This window comes from Idiotropiscis lumnitzeri, chromosome 10 (genome assembly GCF_059441095.1).
Source record: "Idiotropiscis lumnitzeri isolate Australia: NSW breed Sydney's pygmy pipehorse chromosome 10, RoL_Ilum_1.0, whole genome shotgun sequence".
Classification (NCBI taxonomy): domain Eukaryota; kingdom Metazoa; phylum Chordata; class Actinopteri; order Syngnathiformes; family Syngnathidae; genus Idiotropiscis; species Idiotropiscis lumnitzeri.
This window is the reverse complement of record NC_142400.1, coordinates 5,112,544-5,134,593: the sequence shown is the minus strand read 5'-3', so window position 1 is coordinate 5,134,593 and position 22,050 is coordinate 5,112,544. Positions and strand designations below refer to the sequence as shown.

The 22,050-nt window shown below is 43.7% G+C and overlaps 2 protein-coding genes and 2 non-coding genes across 4 annotated transcripts; all 4 read right to left on the bottom strand.

The window, feature by feature from the left end:
* Positions 1 to 2,108: 2,108 nt before the first annotated feature.
* nppcl (natriuretic peptide C-like) lies at positions 2,109 to 5,067 on the bottom strand. The gene is made up of 3 exons (XM_088307163.1): positions 4,919 to 5,067; positions 3,929 to 4,065; positions 2,109 to 2,751 (listed from the first exon to the last, which is right to left on the bottom strand). Exons 2-3 carry the CDS (start codon positions 4,028 to 4,030, stop codon positions 2,458 to 2,460), a joined length of 396 nt encoding a protein of 131 aa, XP_088163289.1. The 5' UTR covers positions 4,031 to 4,065; positions 4,919 to 5,067; the 3' UTR covers positions 2,109 to 2,457.
* Positions 5,068 to 6,877: 1,810 nt separating this feature from the next.
* ncapd2 (non-SMC condensin I complex, subunit D2) lies at positions 6,878 to 21,721 on the bottom strand. Its single transcript, XM_088307162.1, has 32 exons — positions 21,582 to 21,721; positions 21,177 to 21,296; positions 20,745 to 20,820; positions 20,496 to 20,554; positions 20,234 to 20,409; positions 19,632 to 19,774; positions 19,403 to 19,530; positions 19,129 to 19,252; positions 18,294 to 18,441; positions 18,021 to 18,218; positions 17,816 to 17,950; positions 17,063 to 17,150; positions 15,925 to 16,120; positions 15,742 to 15,860; positions 14,931 to 15,131; positions 14,677 to 14,851; positions 14,446 to 14,530; positions 13,913 to 14,049; positions 13,214 to 13,346; positions 12,824 to 12,899; positions 12,532 to 12,738; positions 12,298 to 12,458; positions 11,944 to 12,055; positions 11,680 to 11,803; positions 11,426 to 11,581; positions 10,239 to 10,416; positions 10,064 to 10,158; positions 9,193 to 9,273; positions 8,536 to 8,719; positions 7,658 to 7,826; positions 7,309 to 7,431; positions 6,878 to 7,114 (listed from the first exon to the last, which is right to left on the bottom strand). Exons 1-32 carry the CDS (start codon positions 21,613 to 21,615, stop codon positions 7,032 to 7,034), a joined length of 4,224 nt encoding a protein of 1,407 aa, XP_088163288.1. The 5' UTR covers positions 21,616 to 21,721; the 3' UTR covers positions 6,878 to 7,031.
* On the bottom strand, positions 16,688 to 17,008 carry LOC148328760 (small nucleolar RNA U85). Its single transcript, XR_015845722.1, has one exon. It is a non-coding gene; the product is annotated as a small nucleolar RNA U85 (small nucleolar RNA).
* Positions 19,850 to 20,182, bottom strand: LOC148328759 (small nucleolar RNA U85). Its single transcript, XR_015845726.1, has one exon. It is a non-coding gene; the product is annotated as a small nucleolar RNA U85 (small nucleolar RNA).
* Positions 21,722 to 22,050: the final 329 nt, after the last annotated feature.

Genomic DNA, 22,050 nt, shown 5'->3' with positions numbered 1-22,050 from the left:
TAGGAAACGATCACACTTTTCAAGTCAAATCAAAAAGAAAAAAAAACAGAACAATGGTCACAATGTCCAATCACTGGCGAGCTATATTTATTTATTTATTTATTTATTTTTTTTTTTTAAGAGTTGGCCAGCGAGCCACTCATGTGGCCCACCGTTTTGGTGACCTGACTGATATGTAAATGCTTAGTAGGCAAAAAAAAAAAAAATCACAGGTCATACTTTGCCCATCCAAGTGTGAAACGAGGAACCTTTTCCATTTAAGTAGCTTGGAAGCCCGCCATGAGGTTGCACAGGGCCTCACGATCCGAGTCTTGCCACATACAGCGCGCAATATATTGACCTTTTTTTGTGTGTGTGTGTGTGTGTGTGTGAGCGCACTATCGGCTGTGTGTTTGCAGACGTGCCATTGTGAAACGGCGGCGTGCACACGAGCACAGCTGAAGAACCAAAAGCTTGGCCGCGTGCTTGCCAATCTAGGCCTCGCCGCTCCGCAGCTTAAGGTCAAAGAGGGGAAGTAAAGGGCAAGCTAAGATTAGACGGCGGCTGGCGACTCCGCACTTGGACGCGAGACTTTGGGACTACTCGTGTATAGTTTTGTTCACGGGAAGAAGCGGAAAATCCTTCAAAGAGGTGTGAAGGGAAATTTGTTTCAAAGGAACTCAGACCACACTAGGCTCTTCTGTACTGAGCAAAGAACTAAACGTGAGGAGCCATCGGGGATGTCATTTGGGACGCCCTCTCACATGCACTACTGAAATGTTCCTATACACACCCCACTGAAATACACACAGACACACACACACACTACTAAAAAAATGATTGGCTCATGTACGCTACTGAAATGCTACCAATGATCCGGAGTGTGTGAGAGCATTTCAGAAGGTTGTGAGAATATTTCAGTAGTAACTGTGAGAGTGAAAGCAAAATCGGAATTTGGAATTTAGGGGCCAGCCAGTCCCACTTGTCAGACAACACCACAGCGCCTAATTCAAGCATCATGATATGGAGATGCGTTTGGGGTACGGTGGGCCTATTTATGGGATACAAGAGAACACACGTTGATTACATCAGAATACTGAAGAGTTCAGGTTTCCTTCTGACGAAGGCGACAAAGTCATGAAACGTGTGTTTCAAACACACCAGAGAGCGAAAGCATCATCTTGGTTTTCTGACAACCAAGATGAATATTACGGCGAGGACAACGCAATCCCCAAACCTTAATCCAATAGAGAATTTGTGGGTTGGCATCGGAAATGCTGCTTCTGGGGCAGAACCAAGAAATGCGGATCATTTGTGGAACACAAGCGGGGGAGTTTTTAAGTGGCTTGCAAAACAGGAAGTCAATATTCAAGTAGTCACATTTTGAGTTTGGAAATAAATTTAACTGAAAATGCGATTTAGATTCATACCTTGATGTAGCGATATCACTGCATTCTTTTTAAAGACTGCGGTTTATGCGACTACAAAAACCTTCTGTCGGGTTTATGCAACTTGAACCTAGACTAAAAGGCCGGTGTAAAGTCCAGATGACAGCAGCTTGTTGTGAAGCAAAAAAGTTGAACACAACTGGATATTCACTAAAGCTGCCATCTAGTGGCAAATGAGAGAAATGCAAGCATTAACTGGACAGAAATTGTAGAAAAATGCAGTTCTCGCTTACAACTTATCTCCTGTCTTCAGAATCGGTGGGGAAAAATGTTAACAGCACTAAAAGGACACGAATTCGTTCATTTCAGTTACAGAAAGGACCAGCCATTCCGATTTAACAATTGCAAAATTAATATCGATAAGTGACTCTTAAAACAAACCAAGAATTATCAAGCGTGTACGTGTAATTATAGTCAAAGCCTTAGTCGAGGTGGAGGGAAAGCTATTTCTATGCTATTTGGCATTTTCATTTTAAATATTGGCCGACTATAAACAAGGCAACCAAACTGGCAGCAATATATTCTACACGTTCTAAAAAAATATTTACAGAATGGCGAACATTGTTCAGTGACTACTTCTCAAATCTGAGCGCGTAATAAAATGTTACCTCAAGTGAAATTGCGCAAGTGTACCTAATAAAGTGGCCAGCAAGTGCACGACAAACGGCGAAGAGACATACATAAAGGTTAAATCTATTTATGGGTGCAAATGATACGTAAATAAAGAGCAGGAGGTATGGACACGATGTAAACTTCTGTTTTTTTTTTTTATTTCGCTTCCTGTTTTTCTACAACTTGCACTTGGCGTGAGACGATTCCAACACATCACAACACTGGTCATTACGCTTGACTAAAGCTAGAAAACCTCACAAGAAAAAAAGAAAAAAAGCTGGACAACAGGAAGAAAATGCTGCTTGATGTTAAATCGAAATATTGAAACCGTTAAATACTACATGTAATATTTCAGCGCAATGATGAAACAGCTACAAAAGTGCTGGAAGCTTCTAACACACATCAACCAGTCTGTCGACTAACAACCCAATCCGCTCATGGACCCGATCCGGTCCAATTTGAGGCCGAAGCAACCTCGGTTCCAGCCCCGCCGCGAACGCTCCGACTCAGCAGGTTTCTGATTGGCCAGGGCACCTCGGAGGAGGCGGAGCCAGGGCGTCTCCGGCTGCACGTCGGCCCATTTGGCGGGAAACTCGGACGCTTTGGCCCCGGACGACAAGGTGGACTGCTCCTCTGCCGGGCTGCTCAGAAGGTTCTCCAGGTCGTCCATGGTCAGCAGGTCGTTATAGCGATCCAGGATCTGCTCCATTAACTTCAACGCAACACAAATGCAAATTCAACAGAAGCGAGAATAATCCAATCATGGTGACATTTCATTCCTCTCGCCTCTCCAGCCTTCAACAACCTCCCTCCTACCCTCTCACCTTCAAGTGGTGTGGAGGACTTAAGTAAATTTTTTTTAGTTCATTTTATCATGATAATTTTAGTATTTACTCATTGCATTTGGAAAATAAGCAATGGTGCTTTCTACTACATTGTCAAAATAGGCGCCATACATTTTTCAACCTCTGGAGTGGATGACGATCATAAGACTTTAAAAAAGATGCAAGAAAGAAAAATGAGGTCACACACTTGATTTGGATCTTGGGGTCCTAAAAGATGGAGAACCGTGAACCAGGAAGTATTAATTAACTGTGACGACAACAGAAAATACAGTATATTAAGAGAAATATTTAACGTCAGTTCTGAAAGTTATTTGTGGCAAATTGTCTCCTGGTACCAATATTAAAAACAACCAGCATCGGTTGAAAAGAATTCTTATAATAATCAGGGGGGGAAAAAAACAGGCATGGTTTTTTTTTTTTTCCCTTTTTTTTTTTTTTAAAATCATCAGCTCAGGATGCACCAATACCGATTCCCGTATTCGTCTGTCTTTACGAATACGTGAAAAAACAGTGCTCCAATAGTTGGACCTCAATACCAGCCTGATACAGACCCAACTTTATGTTTTTGCCCATAAGCCGGCATTTTATGCCCGTGAATGGCAAAAATCTGTGGACAGTATAAGCGAAGGCCATTGCATTCGCATAAAAAACAAAAAACAAACCAACAACAAAAAAACCCGCACTTATTTTCTCCCCCCCACCCCCATCTCCTCCAACCTCCAAAAACAATTCTTGGATTAAACTGGGGTCATCAAACTGAGACAAAACTGTCCGGCCAACAACACGACTGTGTGAAATGTGTTGTGTGCAGTCGCATGTTAAAAGTTGTTACTTTATTTGATTTGATTTTTTTTGGTGTGTGAAACTCATGTTTAGTGTTTCTGAACAATTTTAAAGAAAATAATACACAAGACGTAACGTCGATTAATACACAGCCAACATGTTTTCAAAATGCATATTGTAAATAGCTGAGTGGAATTATTTATTTATTTATTTATTTTTTAAACAACCTGTGGGTACTTTTGCCCCGTGTGCGCACTCTACCTGAGCGCTATCAGGTGAAGGGTGAAGCGTGCGAGCGTGAGGGGTTTCCATGGGGGCCAGGATGAGCAGGGTGGCTCCGAGCAGCACGGGACAAAGCAACATGGCGGCCGAGGTGAACAACTGAAGCGGGACGACGGCTGCAAGAGATTTGGAGAGAGGTCAAGGTTTTGCGGGGCTCACATGGATCATTCGCACGGTATCGCACAAACACTTTTACGTCGTTGTTTGTTTCCTTTCCCTTAAAAACACTCATCGCAGCCTTATTTAACAGTGTCTCGGAAAAAAGTAACACATGACCAATATAGTTTTTTTTTTAGGTTGATGCAAATTTCAATATTTGGCAAAATAATAAAAAAAATAAATAAATAAAATTAATACTATCACAATTTTGGGGGAATGTTTAAACGTCTCTCTTGTCTTATGTTTTGTGTTAATGTGCCAAAAAAATGGAGGGGGGGAGGGATATTTTGTGGTGCTGTATATTTATGGTTTAAAATATTTATAGTTAAAAATATATTTCTTTTTAATATTGAAGAGAAGCAGCAAAGGAAAAATACAGATTGAAGATAATTTCACTTTTTGGATTCCTTTTTATTTTTCTCAGGTAAATAAATTTGAATATTTTTTAACTAGTGATTCAAATATCTTGTTGAGATCTACCAAATGAAAAGAAAATGTAAGAAAAGGGCAATATAAATTCGGGATTCCATGCGAAAAAGGTTATTCAAATATTCAATTCAGTGTGAATTATTTTTTAAAACATCTTATTCAACTTTGTAAAACAAAAATATGCACATGAAATGTCTCATTCCAGGATAAATGTAGTAAAAAAACATTTAAAAATTCATTTGAAATAATTACACCAGGAACAAAAATCCCTCAAAAATCTTCCAAAAGCAATAAATTGCAGACATCAGTTTGACGGATTCCAGAAAGCATTTCTCTAAATTTGAACGCATTTAAGAAAAAAAAAAAGAAAAGCATGCTCACCTGTTTGTTGTGCAGCGACTTGCGTGTGGACGTCTCCTGCACTCAGCGAGTCTTCTCCATCCCCCGGTCTGGGCTACCTCTCACTTTTTGGCACCTGCAGAGAGCATCACTATCTCTCTGGCCTGGCTCCGCCTCCTTTTCATCCTCCTCCTCGCTCGCTCTGTGGTGGAATTGAAACGATCATTTTTTTTTTCACCCCCCCCCCCCTCCCACCCTCACCGCCTCCTCCTTCACTTGCATGTTTGTCTGTCCTCCCGGCCGGGGCATCAACTCTGAATCGGTGGGCTTTTTGGGTTTGTTTATTGACGACGCTTAGTTAAGAAGTAACAACGATGTACAAATTGTTTGGTTGAAGAACTTCGATCATCTGTTACAGTGATTTAACCCTTTAAGCAATGAATTGAATACAAACGGTGGCGCATGAACATGTAAACGGGCAATATAATGGTACTCACATTCATCTCTCTGGGTAGAACAACTAATATAAGTGGCGTACTCATGATCTGAAAACGAGAGTTCAAGTGTGAAGAATGCCGCTTGAGTGCTAAGAAGGACGTGCTGCGCCATGATTTTTGTGATGCCAACAACTCTAATGGAATTTATACCAACACCTTAGCTGGGTAAGGTAGACACATCAAAATATATTAAATATTTTAATTAATTAATAATATTTAATTAATAATAATAAAAAAAAAAAATCAAAATAAGTTCAATTCTTCAGTGCTATTTTTAACAATTTGGAATATACATTTTTTCCTTTTAATTAATCATTTTTTTCCCAAAATCTGTATTCCAACCAAAGTACAGAGTACTTCTGTTTTTTATTTCTTTGTCAATTTCTCACAAGGAGGTTTTATTTCTCTTATTTTCAACAAGCACGTCCATCCCTCCATTTTTTTTTTTTTTTTTTTCATCTGAGATTTTTCCCAGCATGCACCGAGCTCCCTTTCGCTTTTGGGTAAGTTGCAGTCTGTCAGTGCCATCTGCTCCCCGCAGCCACCCGCCGCCAAATGACAACACCGGCGAGAAGTTCAGCGGCCTCTCATTACGTCAACGACATCCTTCAGTTCAACAAACATCGACGAAGCAACGAAGATTTAATACCTACTTGAAAATAAGTGCTGCCATTTGTGGCCAAAACTCAGGTGGAGTTGCATTGCTAAGCCTGCGTTTGGAAAGGAGGGGGGGGGGCTTTACATAACCGCTCATAAATACATCCATAGAAAAATTCACCCCTCTCATCCTTTTTGGGAGAGGACAACATGTGGGGGTAGGCAGTAGGCGAAAGGGAGAGATTAGCAATCATGGGAGGGAGGGAACGAGGCGGTGAGGTGGGGGTTTAAACTAGCGTGCATGTGATGTCAGCAGAGAGAGGAGCACCGTGGGAGGGAAAAAAAAAAAAAAAAAAAGTAGGCAGCGGGTGAAGAGGGGGGAAAAAAAATAAATCAGCAGGCACAGACCTAGAAAAGATTGATGAGTGAAGTGAGGCCAACCTGCGATGAAACTAAATGTCAGATAAGCGATGGGGAAATAAAAGGATCGTTAGTATGCACCCAAAGTGGGAAGGCGTCGTGCTGGGTGAGGCCGAGGGGAAAACTGCAAGGAAAATAGCACAGGTGGTGACACATCACTGTCCAAACACCGAAATGTCACTTGGAGCGATGCGAGGAACCAGCGGTTTTCAAAAAGTGAGGCAAGCATTCGGGGGAGGCACAAGAGCTTGAGGAAATTGAAGATTTTTTTTTTCTCCTTACGACCTACACGACTGAGATTTTTCTAATGTCAAATCTGATGGGAAGGAAAAAAAAAAAAAAAAAAAAGCAAATTCAGATTGACGATCCACAAAATGACCCCAGATGATTTCATTGAGCACTGCGCCACACTTTGAAAAGCTCTGGTGTAAAAGTTGTGCTCGTCACCCAGCAGGCAGGTTGGACGGTGATGCGACAAAACGACACGACTGTTTCAAACAACCACATCCGATCCAAGTTTATTACTAGATGTCTTGATGCGATGCGGGACACGTTATCGCCATGCCAGGCGGCCCTACGTAGTTAAAAAAAAAAAATAGAAATTTTAAAAAATGTTTTAAAAACAAAAATTTAAAAACTGTTCAGTTTCTGAGGCGAGTTCGTCGAGATGTGCGGGCAATCGGCGTGGTGACTTTCGGGGTCTCGCTCTCCGTCAGCACAGCATCTGATGAAAGAAAGATTGAAGCGTGATGAAGGCAAGAGGATGACAAGCGGACATGTCGCCGGATCTCGGGACGAGCGCGGGAAATGATTTGCCAATCGTACACATTGCATATCTTTGTCTGGTGATCACCTCCTCCGAGGAAACAAGTGAAACACCTTTAGTTATTTCGTCACAAGTTTGTCAGGTGGACTCACCCTCATCAGCCTCCTCTTCGTCACTGCTGAAGGTGATGACGGGTTTCTTCTTGGATTTGCGAGTTCTCTGAGGCGTCACAAAACTGTCCTCGCACTGGCTGGAAGCTGACGACTTCGACTCACCTGGATGGCGCCAAAAGACACAACGGGGGGCAATTTTTGTCGAGCTAGGCAAAAGTTAGCAGCCGAGGTTTCAGTGTGAAAGTGTGTGAAAAATGACAGACATTTTGACAGAGCCGATAAAAAAAAAAAAACGATTAAATCGGAAAAGAGAGTAATCGGTCTAGCCCTAATAATAATTAAAGTACATAAAAAAAAAAAAGGGCTAATCTGAAGACTATGCACAAACCTCTCTTGGACTTGGGTCGACCCTTCGCGGGCATCAGAGTGCGCGCGGCCGTCTTGCCAGTGGCTTGTCCCCCTTTTGGATTTTCTTCATCCATCTCGGGGCTCTCCACGTTCTCCAAGCCTCGCGTGTGGACCGCAGTCAGTCGCTTTTCAAAGTCATCCACTTGGCTCTAGGATACAATCGCCACTCGTTAACGCCAAACAAATAAAAAAAAAGGACGTACTCGGGGTCCTCCGTATACGACTGACTGGACTCGTGCGACACACTACAATAAATGTTTGTATGAAAAACACAAAACAATAAATAAAGCAAATGAAAGCTAGTAAGCAAGCATTGTTACATGAAATCAATTATCCCTATTTAAGTAAATTAAAACGCTTCTAATGTAGGCGTGGGCAAACTACGGCCCGGGGGCCACAGGCGGCCCGTTAAATGTTTTAATCCGGCCCGCCAAACTTGAAAAAAAAATTAAATGAATAAACCTTAATGTTTTATTTTCCAAATAGGGTGTTTTTTTAAAGACATTGTTGTTATGCTTTTGTTCACTTTCATTTAAAATGTAATGTTTTTTTTTGTTTTTTTTTTTAACCAAAACACATCATCTCCTGGTAAATCTGTTTTTCTAAATGCAGCAAATAATGCAACTGGAACTTTTTTTCTTTTTTTTAAATGAGGCCATTGTAAATCAGGTTGCCTTGCCACTTGAATTAAAGTCAAAGTGTGAAATATAAATCCTCGCTCTTCCGTCCGTTCTGCCGTTGTGTTAAAAAAAAAAAAAAGGTATCAATGTTTTACACGGACTATAAAATGTAAGCCAATGTAGCGATGCATCAGAATTGGAATCAAATCAAATCATTGGCCAAATTGACGCGCGGCACCTTGAACTGGATTTTGGCTCCGCGGCGCAGCTTGGCAGTGATGGCGAGCAAAGGCTGGTAGACGCCAGGCTCGGTCAGCTTGTCGCTGTAGCACTCCCAGCATTCCTGCAGCCTCTTGAAGCCGCGCTCGCACATGGCCAGCAGGGACAGCGAGACGGCCACGTCGCACCACTGACGCTCCGTCCTGCGGAGAAGAGAAGAAAGACGAATTTGAGCGACTCAATCGGATTAAAAATTATGCAAATGGAACACCGTTCGGGATCTTTTACTCGTGGATTCGGCTTTGTGCTGGCATTTGGAACAAATCGCATTTGCTATCTGTAATTCACTTTGCCACTGAGTAATGTAAAACGTCCTTCCTTAGAGTATGGATGAGTCAGAGGTGGACACGAGGCAGAGGTCTCGCCACATTGTTCCGCCGGCGTTCTCCAACAGCACGGAAAGACTGCCTCCGCGACAAGTTGAGGGAAGGTTATGTCAGCGTGTGATTAATAAGTGAACTGGCATTAAATGTCAGTTAGCCTCTTCACACGCACAAAACTAATTACCCACACGTCCGCCGCCTGCGTGCTCACAAAAGGGGCCGCGGCGGGACGCCGTCAAAGAAGACAAAAGACGACGCAACGAGAAAGCAGCGCGTGATGGTCACGCTCTCACCTGGCCGTCCGGAAGCGTTGACACAGTTTCTCCACCAGAGACTCGGTCTGTCTCTCCTTGGTGATGTAGGAGAAGAGCTGTCTAAAAAAAAGAAGAAATATATATAAATAATAAATTATAGCCTCAAATTAAGACTAGGATATTTGAAGGAGCAGTTTTAATTGCACGCAATCTAGTATTTAAGCCACCGTTCCTTTTCTGTACCGGTCGCTCATCAAGTTGCTACTTATTTATAAAAAAAAAAAAAGAAGTCTAGGAGCAACCAATTGTTGCAGCATGCTTCCAACATCACATACAAATATGTTGCCGATAAATCATTTTGCCCCGGATTTGTGCATCTTGGGTTGATTCTTATTTTACTTTTAACGTATTAAGACTTGAAATTCCGCTTTTTGTCTTCAGCCAAACAGCTTCATTGCCGTAAAGACCGCTGCTAGTAATCGATCCGGCAATGGTCGGCTGAAACATTTGAGTACAAAATTTTCCGGACTACCAGCCGCTACCCTTTTCCGAGATTTTGAACCATGCGGCTTATACAACGGTGCGGTTTATACAACGGTGCGGCTTTTCTGTAGATTTTTCTTTCGCCACTAGGGGCACTCTATAGTTCAGAAAATACACTTATGTGCGTTCACAGTACAAAATTGTTCTGTACATGCAGTCAAAAAAAAAAAAATCTTCAACATAAACAATTGCGGCTTATAGCCTGGAGCGGCTTGTATATCGTTCATGTCATGTATCAATTTGCTGCTTTATAGAAATACCCAATGAGAGGTGTCCATTTCTTAGCAGTCTGTCATTTGGCCGCGATGGAAAATTAATTGCAAATTCCTGCTCAGGAATCTGACAAGTCATCATGCAGCCAACTCACTTCATAATGATGTTGAAGTCCTCCGAGCTCATGCCCCTCTCAGGGTCCGACAGACGACTGATGATGTCCGGGAGCAGGTTGTAAATTGCGTTGTCCTGATGGTGAAAGATGATTGGCAGCTAGCAGTGGCGCGCAAGCCCAATTATTCAAACTCAAAACGTGTGGGAGTGCGCACCTTGGAGGCCAGCTCGTTGAAGAAGTTCAAGGCCAGGCTGGCGATGTGCGGCTCGGGGTCAATTAGCAGCACGGCCACCTCGCTGACGTGACCTTTGACCTTCAGCACGTCCTTAAGCACCAATTGAGTCAGCACCGTCACGGCCGTCTGCCTCACCGAGGGGACCTCGTCGTTGAGCCTGCGGGAGGATCGTGTCACATTAGCATAAACTTCATAGTACCGATAGTGCCATCAGTGGAGGGCGGACATTTTAGCGCGTGCGCAGCATCCATTTTCGATTGCGCTTGGTGACAGGTGAGCGGCACCCTAACCCGGACCGATTGCCTGCCAATCAATCGCAAGGCACATTTAAATGGCCAAAAAAAAAAAAAAAGTTTGCCCCAATCAAACTCACGCCACAAAAGAAACTCATTAAGCATCGCTCATTTATGCCAAGGAGTAGGATTTCTGGCAGAAGATCAGAAACGCGTACACGCCACTTGCGCATGCCAATGCGGCGGCTTACTGCGGCAATGAACGGGGTAATTAATTCTTAATACGCTTATCGGAAGGCCCCGCGGCAGCAGCCGCTTCGAGGACAGTGGAGGTGTTTGTGTGGGAGACAATTAGGGGGGGGGGGGGGACTTATCAGGTAGGAAACACCGGGAGGGCAATGAGGCATTAGAAAAGAAAAATGAACGTTTGACATTTCCCAAACACCAAAAATGCGTGCATTGCGGAGCATTATAATTAAACACATCAAACGGAACATCAGCTTTCTACGTTGGCCGTGGGGCACGCCGGCTTTTACTTTGACTTTAAAATCCATTAAAGCGTTTTTAAAAGTCAAGTTCTTGACACAAGTGTAAAACATTTCACTTTCCGATGCATAATTACAACAGAGTGACCGGCCGGCAATCTGTTACACGTTCTTAATTAAACGCTCGGAGAGAGACACGACACGGTTCATAAAGTGCGGGGCTTGTTGCCATAGCGACGGCATGTGAGCTTGATGACAGCCATCTCAAGTTAAGAAAAAAGGAGTGAACTTTTGCTCATGAGTCAGGCGAGTGTATTGACGGGGGATGATACACTTGGGGCATGATTTAGAAAAAAAATAAAAATAATTGAATATGACAATCAGCACCACCGGAAATGAGGTTGTTCTGTTGTGACCTTGATTAGCCTCAGGAATCTCGTGACACTACCTGGCGTATAAATTCTGGGTCCAGGGCTCCAAGATGTTGGGGAAGCGGACAGTGAGGTCTCCCAGGGCTATGATGGCATTGGCCCTGACGACCGGAAGTGCGGAACGCTCCAGCACTGTAAACATGAGCCGGGCATGCTCCTCACAAACAGACGGGCTGGAGACGGGAAAAAAAGCGAAAAAGGGCAACAATTATCCTCATGATTTGCGTAGTCATTGCGAGGAGAACAAAACCAGCGGGGAAATGGGTTTTACCTAATCATCATGTACTGCGAGAGGGCCAGACAGGCGGCCGTGGTGAGCTGAGGGTGGGAATAGCGTCCGGGGGAGCTGCAGACTTTCACCAGCAAGGGAAGGAACACACTCAGCAGGTTCTCCTCTTGAGGAAAGAGGACGAGTGGGTGGGATGGAAGCAAAACAGGACATTAGCATATCAATACGGCAGCGTGTGTGTAATGAGCAGCTAAAACGCAGGACAAAAAAAAAAAAGGGGGGGGGGTGATTGGATGCAATCGTCACCAGCCAGTAATTCCGTTTCGCAGATCTTCCTGATGAGCTCGGCCTCCGTGTCTTCCGCGGAGGCGCCGACCAAGCCGAGCTCCTCCTCCATTGTGCTCTCATTTGCCGTCAGCTGTTGGATCATTCAAATTGGACGTAAGAGACTTGGGAGCAAAACTGATTTTCGTTAAAGACTGACTTTTTTTTTTTTTTTTTAAATTTCCAAAACTATATTTCTTTACTCTAAAGAAACTACAACATGTTATAAGAGAAGTCTAAAAAATCTGTTAAGATAAAAATAAATCAATCTAAAAACGGGGGCAAAAAAATATGGTGGACTTGTTCACACACACACACGCAGCAGTCGTGATGTACCTTAGCTTTGCTGGATGGACCCTTTTCCTTCTCCTCCCTCTCTTCGGTCTCTAATCGCCGCCTGCGCAGCTCACTGCTCACGCTGCGCTCGAGGTGAGACACCTGCCAGAAGGCCACACTGCCGCACAGGGCCAGCAGCTGAGCCAGACACACACAGTTCACTGCGGGAGAGGAGAACACGCGTGAAACAAGAGTGTGTGTGTGTGTGTGCTAAGCACTCCTAAAAGTTGCCACCTTGTTCACCAGACTCTTGAGATCCCTCTTGTGTTTGCCCGACATCCTTGTTCACCTCACCGCTTTCGGCTATTTGATCGAGCAGGAGGCGAGCGGTGCGTTGGAGCAAGCGGGAGCACAGCTGGTCAGGAGATTCGGCCAGAAAGTACGTGAGGCGGACGGCTTGCTGCATGAAGCTCTGCCAGTGCGGGTTCTCCATCATGGCACCTGGAACAAACGCCCGCGGGCAACAGATGAAACACATGAAAAATACGAACACGCTAAGCACGTGTGTCAGAAAAACGATTGATACCTTCAGCAATTGCTTGTGTGAGGCGGGTAAAGAGCTGATGTTCTTGAGGCAATCTGAAGGGTGCACCTCTTGATTGCTGAGGAAAGAAACATTATATATGGTGTGACAGAATTTTTTATTATTATTTTATTTTTGGTTTGTTTGTTGATGGAACTAAAAGTATTTGAAGGAAAACTTAATGGGACTTTTCAAGGCCACGGCGTATCAGGAAAAGTTAAAAAATAAAAATAAAAATAATAAAATCAAAATTAAAATATAAAAATTAAAATTATAAAATAAAAATTATTAAAAAAAAATATATATATAAATAAAATAAAAAATAAATAAATTAAATAAAATAAAAATCTGTAGGGAAACTACTGGGACTCCTTGTCTAATTAGACCTCTTACCCTAAGATGGTCAGTGATGCTGCAGATGGTGATCACAGCGTCTCTCGCCAGGAGAAAGTCCTCAGTCACTTTTTCTCCCAGAGCCACGGAACAAAGCGTGTCCAGGTTGCTGAGCACCACTTCCCTTTCTGCCCTGTTCACAAAACGCATCCATGCAAAAAGCGCTGCAAAAGTATGGCCTGCATTAACTCGAGAGCTGTGGGGTGGCCTGGCCAGATAATCTACGTGGGACGGCGGGTTAGAAGAAAAACGCGTGACATTTAATAGGTTGTAAACGCTGCCGGCTGGATGAAGACCGGCAGCAGCGTGGGCGAACCACAGATAGTCTCGCTTTGCGCTTGCGAGCGCGCTACCCTGGAGCAGTGGAACACTAAAAATATATATACCGGGATATGCAGCGAAAAACACTGGCAGCATTCCTGCGACTTTGATTACACAGAAAAGCAACCGGCAATTATTGTGTGATGATTTGCTGGATAACAGGATTGGGCCCTTAACATAGTGACGTACGTCAGAAAATGTATATTTATGAACAAACTAGATCTCATGGACATGTTTGTTACTGCTGCAAAAAAACTTTTTTGCCTGATTGCTGGTGGTGTAAAAAAAAAAAAAAAAAAAATGAATCGAAAGTGTCTCGCGCCAGGACGTGTTGCGAAGCTGAGCATCTTTGCACGCAGAGTGTGGTAATTGTCTCACCGTGCAGCCATGCCCAGTAGCAGCACAGCAGCTCGCCGGTACAAAGCAGACGTTTCAGTTTTGCCAGTAAAGCGCCCCCACAAAACCTGCACCACAGTCGACTCCAGACTGTTGCCACTGCCGAAGAACTCCTGCACCTACAGGGGACAGAATTGGATGCTAAATCACCGTGGAAGAACGTTCTAGTCTTGTTTGGCATTCATTGATTCTCAGTAGTGTTGTTCCGATACCGATACCTTAAAATACTGATATCGGTTCAGCGATATCAACATTGGTCTCATGCTTCAAACGCTCCAAATGATATTTTTTTTAATAAATGGTGAATGGATCATTTGAAATCCAAGTGAGTATCCAATTCTTGAGAATCCCAAGCAAAATGGCGCTTATATTTAGATTTTTCAAAAGTATCGGTACAATATCGGTATCGACCGATACTGCACAGGCAGTTATCGGTATCGGGACCCAAAAAGTGGTATCGGAACAACACTAATTCTCACTCCACATCATCGCACGGTCATGAACGAACGACTCACTATTTCCTCAAGACACTGAATCGTTCCTAAAGACGCGTCCACCATCAGTTCCGAAAGACTGTCCACGAGAGCCTGAGCTTTCATCCTGGATGCATGAAAGAAGATTAGTTTGACTGTAACAAAAGATCACTCTGCCGCTCCGAGTCAATCTAACCCCGAACATTTTAACTTCTCAACTGCAAAGTGGCAGGCATCTATTAGGAGAAGCCGAAGAAGAGAAGTTTTCTGGACCTGATGGTGTCTCCTTTGGGGTTGAGATAGAGGCGGCGGTAGGCCTGCACGACAGCATCTTTGATGGCCGAGTCGGTTGACCAAACCAGAGGCAACATTTTCCTTACGCCACTGAGTGAGTTGGCCACGCCAAACTCGCATACCGTGACGCAAAACTGCACCGCCTCCTGGACCACTAACCAACGACAACCAATGAGTCATGCGACGAGAACTCTTGCAACTTTTTTTTTTTTAAAGACTTCTAGACCTCCAACCTGAAGTGGTTTTCCAGTACAGCATGGAGTTAATGACCGAGATGGCTTTCTCCACCTGAAGGGCGAAGGTTTCGGTATCTCTGAGGTACTGCACCAACATCTCTTGCTTTTTAAGCTCAGCATCCGCTGCGTCTTTATCGCCTTCTTTCTGTGGCGTGGGTGGCAAGTTCTGGCTGTGCTCAGGGGTATCCTGGTCAGAGCCTAAAGAAAAGGGGGGGGTGAAAACTAACTTTTACAGTAATCTTTTTCACCACATGCCATGCCAATTTACTACTTGTTTAATTGAGTTATAAAAATGATACCCCAATAAATAATCACATGCTTGAAAAGCTAATCTTAATATTGTCGATATAATTTCCATCGGGTCATAAAATGAGAGAACATTTATGTGGGGTAAATTTGAGAAAAACAAAAAAATAACACAAACAGGATACACGGGAGAAAAATAAAGAAAATGTTATGTTGGTACCAAAGGAAAAAAACAACAAAAAAAACCCAAACATACGCCCGTATTTTGTTCAGCTTTAAAATGACATTCTTTTCCTTTGACATCGGTTCAGGAGGCAAGTCGTCCTCTGTGGCCGTAGCGCTGATAATATATTGTGTCACTGTCAAGGTGGCTGGTTTCGGACATACTTCAAATGCCATTTCTATTATGAACTTGTCAGTTATAATCAAATGACATAAAAAGATGTCAAAGGAAGGTCCTCGAATAATAACGAAACAACCGGAACTGAATCTTTAATAGGGTTCACAAGCCAAGAGCATTTGTGTTGAGTGACGCACAAAGTGAAGTGAATGACGGGTTCACCTTTGAAGAGAAGGGCCAGGGTGTCCATTAGAGTCTCGGAAGTGAGAGTGGACAGAGCGGCAAACATCTCCGACTCAGGGAAGCGCTTGTGGGCTTTCATACAAAGACGCACAGCATTCCTGCGCCAGCGACAATAAAACCATCACATCTAAACATTGTGCCAATGGTGACCTCGAGGGTTACCTGTACTTGTTGACTCGGATGTACTGAGCAATCATCACTGCCGTCGCTCTGTCATCCTCCATCTCGTTTCCTTCCTCGACATCCGCCCCCTCCTCCTGCCGGCCTTTCTCAGAATCACCCGAGCGCTCCAGCTCCGTGTCGACAGTGATGCGGAGTTCGGGCTCCATGGCGGCCCACAGCTCGGACGCTTTGATTACTGCAAAGGCAAGTTGACGGAGAGGTATGTGTCAGATCAAGGGCACACGTTACAATGTAATAACACAGCAAAAAAATAATAAATCATCAGAAAGACTGTTAAAAGGAAACTCCTCGTGCCACGTAATTCTGCACGATGCCCCGATTACCTTTTATTTTGTCACATCCTGGCGTACCGGCGCTTTTCCGTCTTTTTTTTGGTTAGAAATGTGCAACTGTGGTCTTTACGAAGCCTTTCCAATTATATTGAAAGGCTTTCCGAACAACTACTGCTACACTCACATTAATGAACCCATACAAACTTGAATGGGACCCGTTGAGCTTGGAAACAGGTGTAACTTCATGACTCAAAGCACTTAGCGTGAACGCGTCCAAGACGTTTGATGCGGCTAAAAGCGGAAGCAGTGCGTCAGGCTCTTCAAGAGTAAATTCTTGCGGCTGAACAAAGAAGCCGGATGACGTATGGGCGAGCGCTGCGAATTAAAAGTGAGATGAAAGAAATGCATCACAAAAAAGAGATGACAAAGCATGACCGGCTGCGTTGAGGTAAAAACCGGAACACTTATTTGGCCCTCAGATTACCAAAGAAGCAACTCATTGCCGACTGAACCGTGAAAACAGCTGGGCGAACTTCAGGCCTCAACACACACACACACACACACACACACACACACACACACACACACACACACTGTAGGCTTCATCCACATGATGACTCCAACGTAACTTTCACAGGAGAACTAATGGCAGAGCCAAGGTTACTGTCGGTGGGCCCTTACAGCAGAGGAACAAGCCTCCTTTCCGCTGCCAAGATTACCCGCCAGTTGAGGCAAGAAGAAGCCAGCTGTTGTTCACTCAGCTCGTATTCGCCTTGGTTTCATCATTGGGCAACAGGGCCAAGACCACGTCGTTAAGAAACAAAATCGGTATGAGTGACGCTCACCGGGCGCCCCCCCGCACAGCTTCTCTTTCATCTCTCGCAGCTTTGCCGTCTCCTTCTCCAGAGGTTGTTTCAGATCTGCGCTGCTCAACTGAAAAACGCAAAAACGTCAGAGCATTTTTAATACAAATTAGTGACAGACCGATTATCGGCTAGGTCGATTATCGGGCCCGATATTTGGCATTTTGCCGATTATCGGCATCGGTCTTTTCTTTTCTTTATTTTTTTTTTTAAACTTTCAAGGCTGATAAATTAAAAGCCGATTTATTTTGGTTCTCTCTTTGATGCGCTGGCGCTCCTGCCTGCAGAAGCCGATTGGCCCGCCCACAACACCATCTGATTGGTTCCTTGTCCAGTGAGTAGCTGCCTGTTTGTTTTTTCACCTCGAGTCACAGGCACTATGGGAGCCAACGGACTTTGCCGAAATTTAGGAAATGTCAGTCCACTACAACTCACAACAAAAAAAAAACAAAAAACAATTTGCCGTAGTAAACTTTAAAGAGATGTTTGTTTTCATTGAACTATAAGATGTTATAATTACTAAAGTTGTTTAATAAACGCGCTTAAAGGCAATTAAACTAAAATCGAGTTTTGGAGTTGCTGTTTTTCTAAATTTAGACACCATTTTCACCCTTTTTTCAACAAATAAATATCAGCTTCAAATATCGGTTTTATCGGCCGCCATGACTACTAATAATCGATATCGACCCCATCACTAATAAAAATCTCGGGATTGTCAATTAGTCTGGAGTCTACCTTGCAGCTGTAAGGGTTGTGCGCAATGAAAGCTGCCTGCAGCTGGATGGCGCTCTTGACCACATTTATAGATTTGTCCATCAGTCTGCCCACAGCGAGCCCCATCACCTCACTGTACCGGCACAGCGGCAAGGCCTAAACGCAGGAAAGAACGGCGAGTAAATAAACGACAGAGCAGATGAACTTTCCAGGCGAGGGCGCTTACTTTGCTGTTGACGATCCGCGTGTACACCTGCAAGACGCGCGCCCTGACGAAAGAGTGCGTGTCGTGCATGTGCTCCTGTAGGGTGTCGAAGAAACGGTCGCGGTCAGCTCGGCCGGACTCTTCCAGTCCGTCGCCACACAGGACGCGCACTAGGATGTCGCCCAGTATGTCGCACACGGCCACGCGCATCGTGTGGCTCTAGTCAACATTTAAACAGATGTAGGCATTAAAGAAAAAAAAAAAACACCAGTTGGTATGAAAAGTGTCAAGTACCTCGCCTTCCAAGTGAGTGATAAGCACGCTGATGTTGGGGATCAATAACTCGGGAGCCAGAGCGCTGAGTTCCGACAGGAAAGATGAAAATGCTTTGACCCCTGACCCCTCTCTGACAAGCTCCTCACTTGACTTCTGACCAATCTCTCTGAAGAAAATAAAATGGAAATGTTTACAATTTACGGTGGTACCTCTATTTGGCGACAGTAAAGGAGAAACGGTGAATGGATTATCAAATTAATTGATCATTATGGTTTGATAATGGATTGTTTAGAGAACTAAAATTGGCCAGATCCTCAGAATTTCAGTCTTTCGACACTCAAATTTCCTCTCGGAAAGCAAATCGATAATCATTGCGTTAGATCAAAATAAAACAAACATTTGCTTTTACTTTCGGAAACAATGATCAACGTTTTTAATCCTTTTATGGACCAAACTAGTTACCTAATTATTAAAAAAAAAAATACATATATAGTTTTTGCACTGTCAATTTGAAAAAAAAATCCTCTTTTTTAAATTTACTGATGGAAATTAAAACATGATTTTCACTCTAGAGCCATCCACAAAATAATCGACAAGATTAATTGATTATTAAAATAAAACCGCCCTAAAGTACAGAACAACAGCCCTCCCAAAAGACTGTTACGCATTTCTAATACAGAAAAATAGAAACATATTCTGTAAAAATAATAAGAGAGAATTACAAAGCAAGAAGCTGGTTTTATAAAGTGTATTTAAATGACAGCTCGTTACTTGAAATCAAATTTGCGGCACTCATAAACCACGCCGCCCGTTAATTTAAACTTTATTCATAGGCGGGCGAAATAAAACTGACCTGATGACTTCCCCGATGATGGCTCGGACTCCATATTCGGTGCTCCACACATACACCGCCTGCGCAAACACCGGCGGCAACTGTTCAAAGTGTTGCAGCAGCTGGATCACCTTCACACTTGCGCCTGTTGGCCAGACGATGAAGAACGCACCAATGTTGTCACAACCCAAACAAACTCAAGTGAGCTGCTCTGATTGGCCGTTTAGCATGCGCGGAAGCGCCATGTTCCTCCCCGGTGTTTTCATTTTGCATTTGGCGCATTGTCCCGCCTTACCAAGGAGGTGATTGTACTTCTTGATCAGCAACCCGAGGAGATGGATGATACCCTCTCGGGTGGGTTTGCTCTTGACGTGGCTGATGGTCGGATTTTCGAGTAGCTTGTAGCAACAGCAAGTCACGCAGCTAAGGAAGCCAAAGGACAATTAGGAACTTGGACAAGGGGGACACATCTGGACCACAAGACACGCCATTGTACCCGTTCATCAGGGTGCAATATTAAGTACCTGGTGAACTCTTCTTCAACAAGAGAAAGATTCCAGAGGGAGCGGATGTCCAAATGGAGGAGCTGCACGAGGGCCTGAAGAACTCGCTCCCTCCCGTTGTCCCACTGCTGGAGTCCCTCACCCGTTTTGGCCTTTTTGCCACTCTGTGCAAAAAGTGAAACCACTTCAGTTTACCTCATGCGACAAAAGCAACTTTTAACCATCCAGTGACATCTAAATGCCCTCAGATTACCAAAGACTGTGGCTCATATCTGCCAAACCCTCCAACGAGACTATGTCCTCTTGCCAACTGCTACATACAGAATCACACATCGCACACGCTCAAAAAACAGACAGACATTCACACATTGTTTGACATCTCCTGCCTGTTCCATCCCATTACTCCGAGGAGGACAGAGGTTAGAGAAGCAGCGTCAGTCCAAGTGTAGGTGGGCCCTTACAGTAGTGAAATATAACTATGACACTACCAAGATTACCCATCAAACAGAAAGCAAGTGAGCATAATCCGCGGTCCGACAGATCACACGACTGCCATGACGACATCACGGGGCGTTTCGATTAAAAACATCAATCGTCCGTCAAAGCATTTCGCAAAGTCATACCTTGCCGGGTGCCGTGACGAAGCTCTGCCTGTAAGAGTGACTTTCGAGAGACTCTGTGATTTTGCAGAGCAAGAAGACGCTCATTTTAACGGCATTGAGATTCTCTTTTCGCTCCGCTGCTGGGACGGAGGCAGAGATTAGCAACGAGGGCAGGGAGGTCGACAGGCTGTTGACAACTGCAACAAAAAGGAAAAGGGAAAATATACGATTTGCAAGCCTTGAAGTCCAGTCATTTTAAACGGTCACCATGAACATTTCCAACCTTGCACCAGCAAATCCAGAGTGTCCTCTTTCACAGTGAGATCCACAGAGGTGGCATGCCTTTAGAATTAAAGACAATATTTCAGTCACTTACATAACATGCGTTCATGATTCTTTTTCATTCTTGATGCACGGTGCCCCGCGGTCTCTTTGCTGTCCCATTTTGGCATCTATGCACAATTACAAATCTTTTCGGGTGGGAAGGGCTAATCATGTGTACGATTTGCGTTACAGTGAAATCAATACTCACTGTAATACACTGTAGACGGTGTCAAAGTGTTCCAGGATGCACAAGGGCCCTTGGCTTCTCAATGCAGTCTTGAATCCTATGTAAAACGGAGAAAAAAAAAAAAAAAAAAACAAGATTGAGACCATCTCGTCACATTTGGCTCTATTGAGAATGCCTGCCTGCCTATCACGTCACTAGAAAAAGCAATATAATCCCATGAGGCCATAAACTGATGTCTACATTAAGTTAGAAAGACTGGTTAGAATAATGTTACAAAGTATGTATGCAGCATTTACTAAGTAACCCCGACAAGCTGATGTTGACTAAGTAAACATTGTAATTACGGAACAGCATTGCAGGGGTTAGTGGACTATAAAGTCCATGATAGAAAATAGTTGTTAGGGGATAAGAGAATGATTATAAAGCACAACCTTGCAGGAGATGACCACTCACTATTAAGATGGGACGGAAGCTGTTTTGGGGAGATCACATCTTGGACCACGTACTGGTTTACCCCCCCGGTCTTGACCAGGTCACCTACGCACACGGGCACAAAAAAGTCCCACGACATCGCTGCGGAAGAAAAAATAATAGTAAAACAATTCCCGTCAATGCTACGGCTTATGTTATCACAGCAAACCACATTTCGTTATTCAAGCTCTTGGGTTTGTTTGACTTTAAATGACTCAACAGAAATAAAGCACTAATAGGAGTAAAAACTGAGCAGAAGGAAGAGCTTGAAGAGAAACAAAGGAGGGTTTTGAAAATAAGTTTCAGGCGCCAGGCATGCTAACTAGCCTTTAGCTACGTTTGCAGTGACGAGTACGACATTACTATTAAAGACCTCCATTTCAATACCTGACGAAAGACTCGCTGTGAAAGTTTTAAACATACGACGCACTTGTAATATTCGCCGTCCTTTTCACCACGGTGTAGACGGGAGGAAGCGAATGTTTTTACACTCGATCTCCCAGTCCTCAAAATGTGTTGCGACCGCCTTCGGATTTTCAAATTTGTAGCACATCGCGCCAAATCGTCGGCGCTCGTGTTACGTCATATATAGCGACGTTTCTTCGACGGTTTAATCCAATAAAAAGACGCAAAAGAGCGCCATCTGCAGGAAATGTTTAGAATAAACCCACGGACGACTGGGGGGGGGATAAACAAAAGAAAAACATTAAGTATTTTTTAATTATTTAAGGAAAATTGGGAAAAAAAGTGAATATGTGAATCTGTTAGGACTCAATCATTATTGCGGTGGTTCGACTGTAAAATATGACGCAAAGAACCAAGTTGTTTTTCCTTAATTGCAACATTTCATTTCACT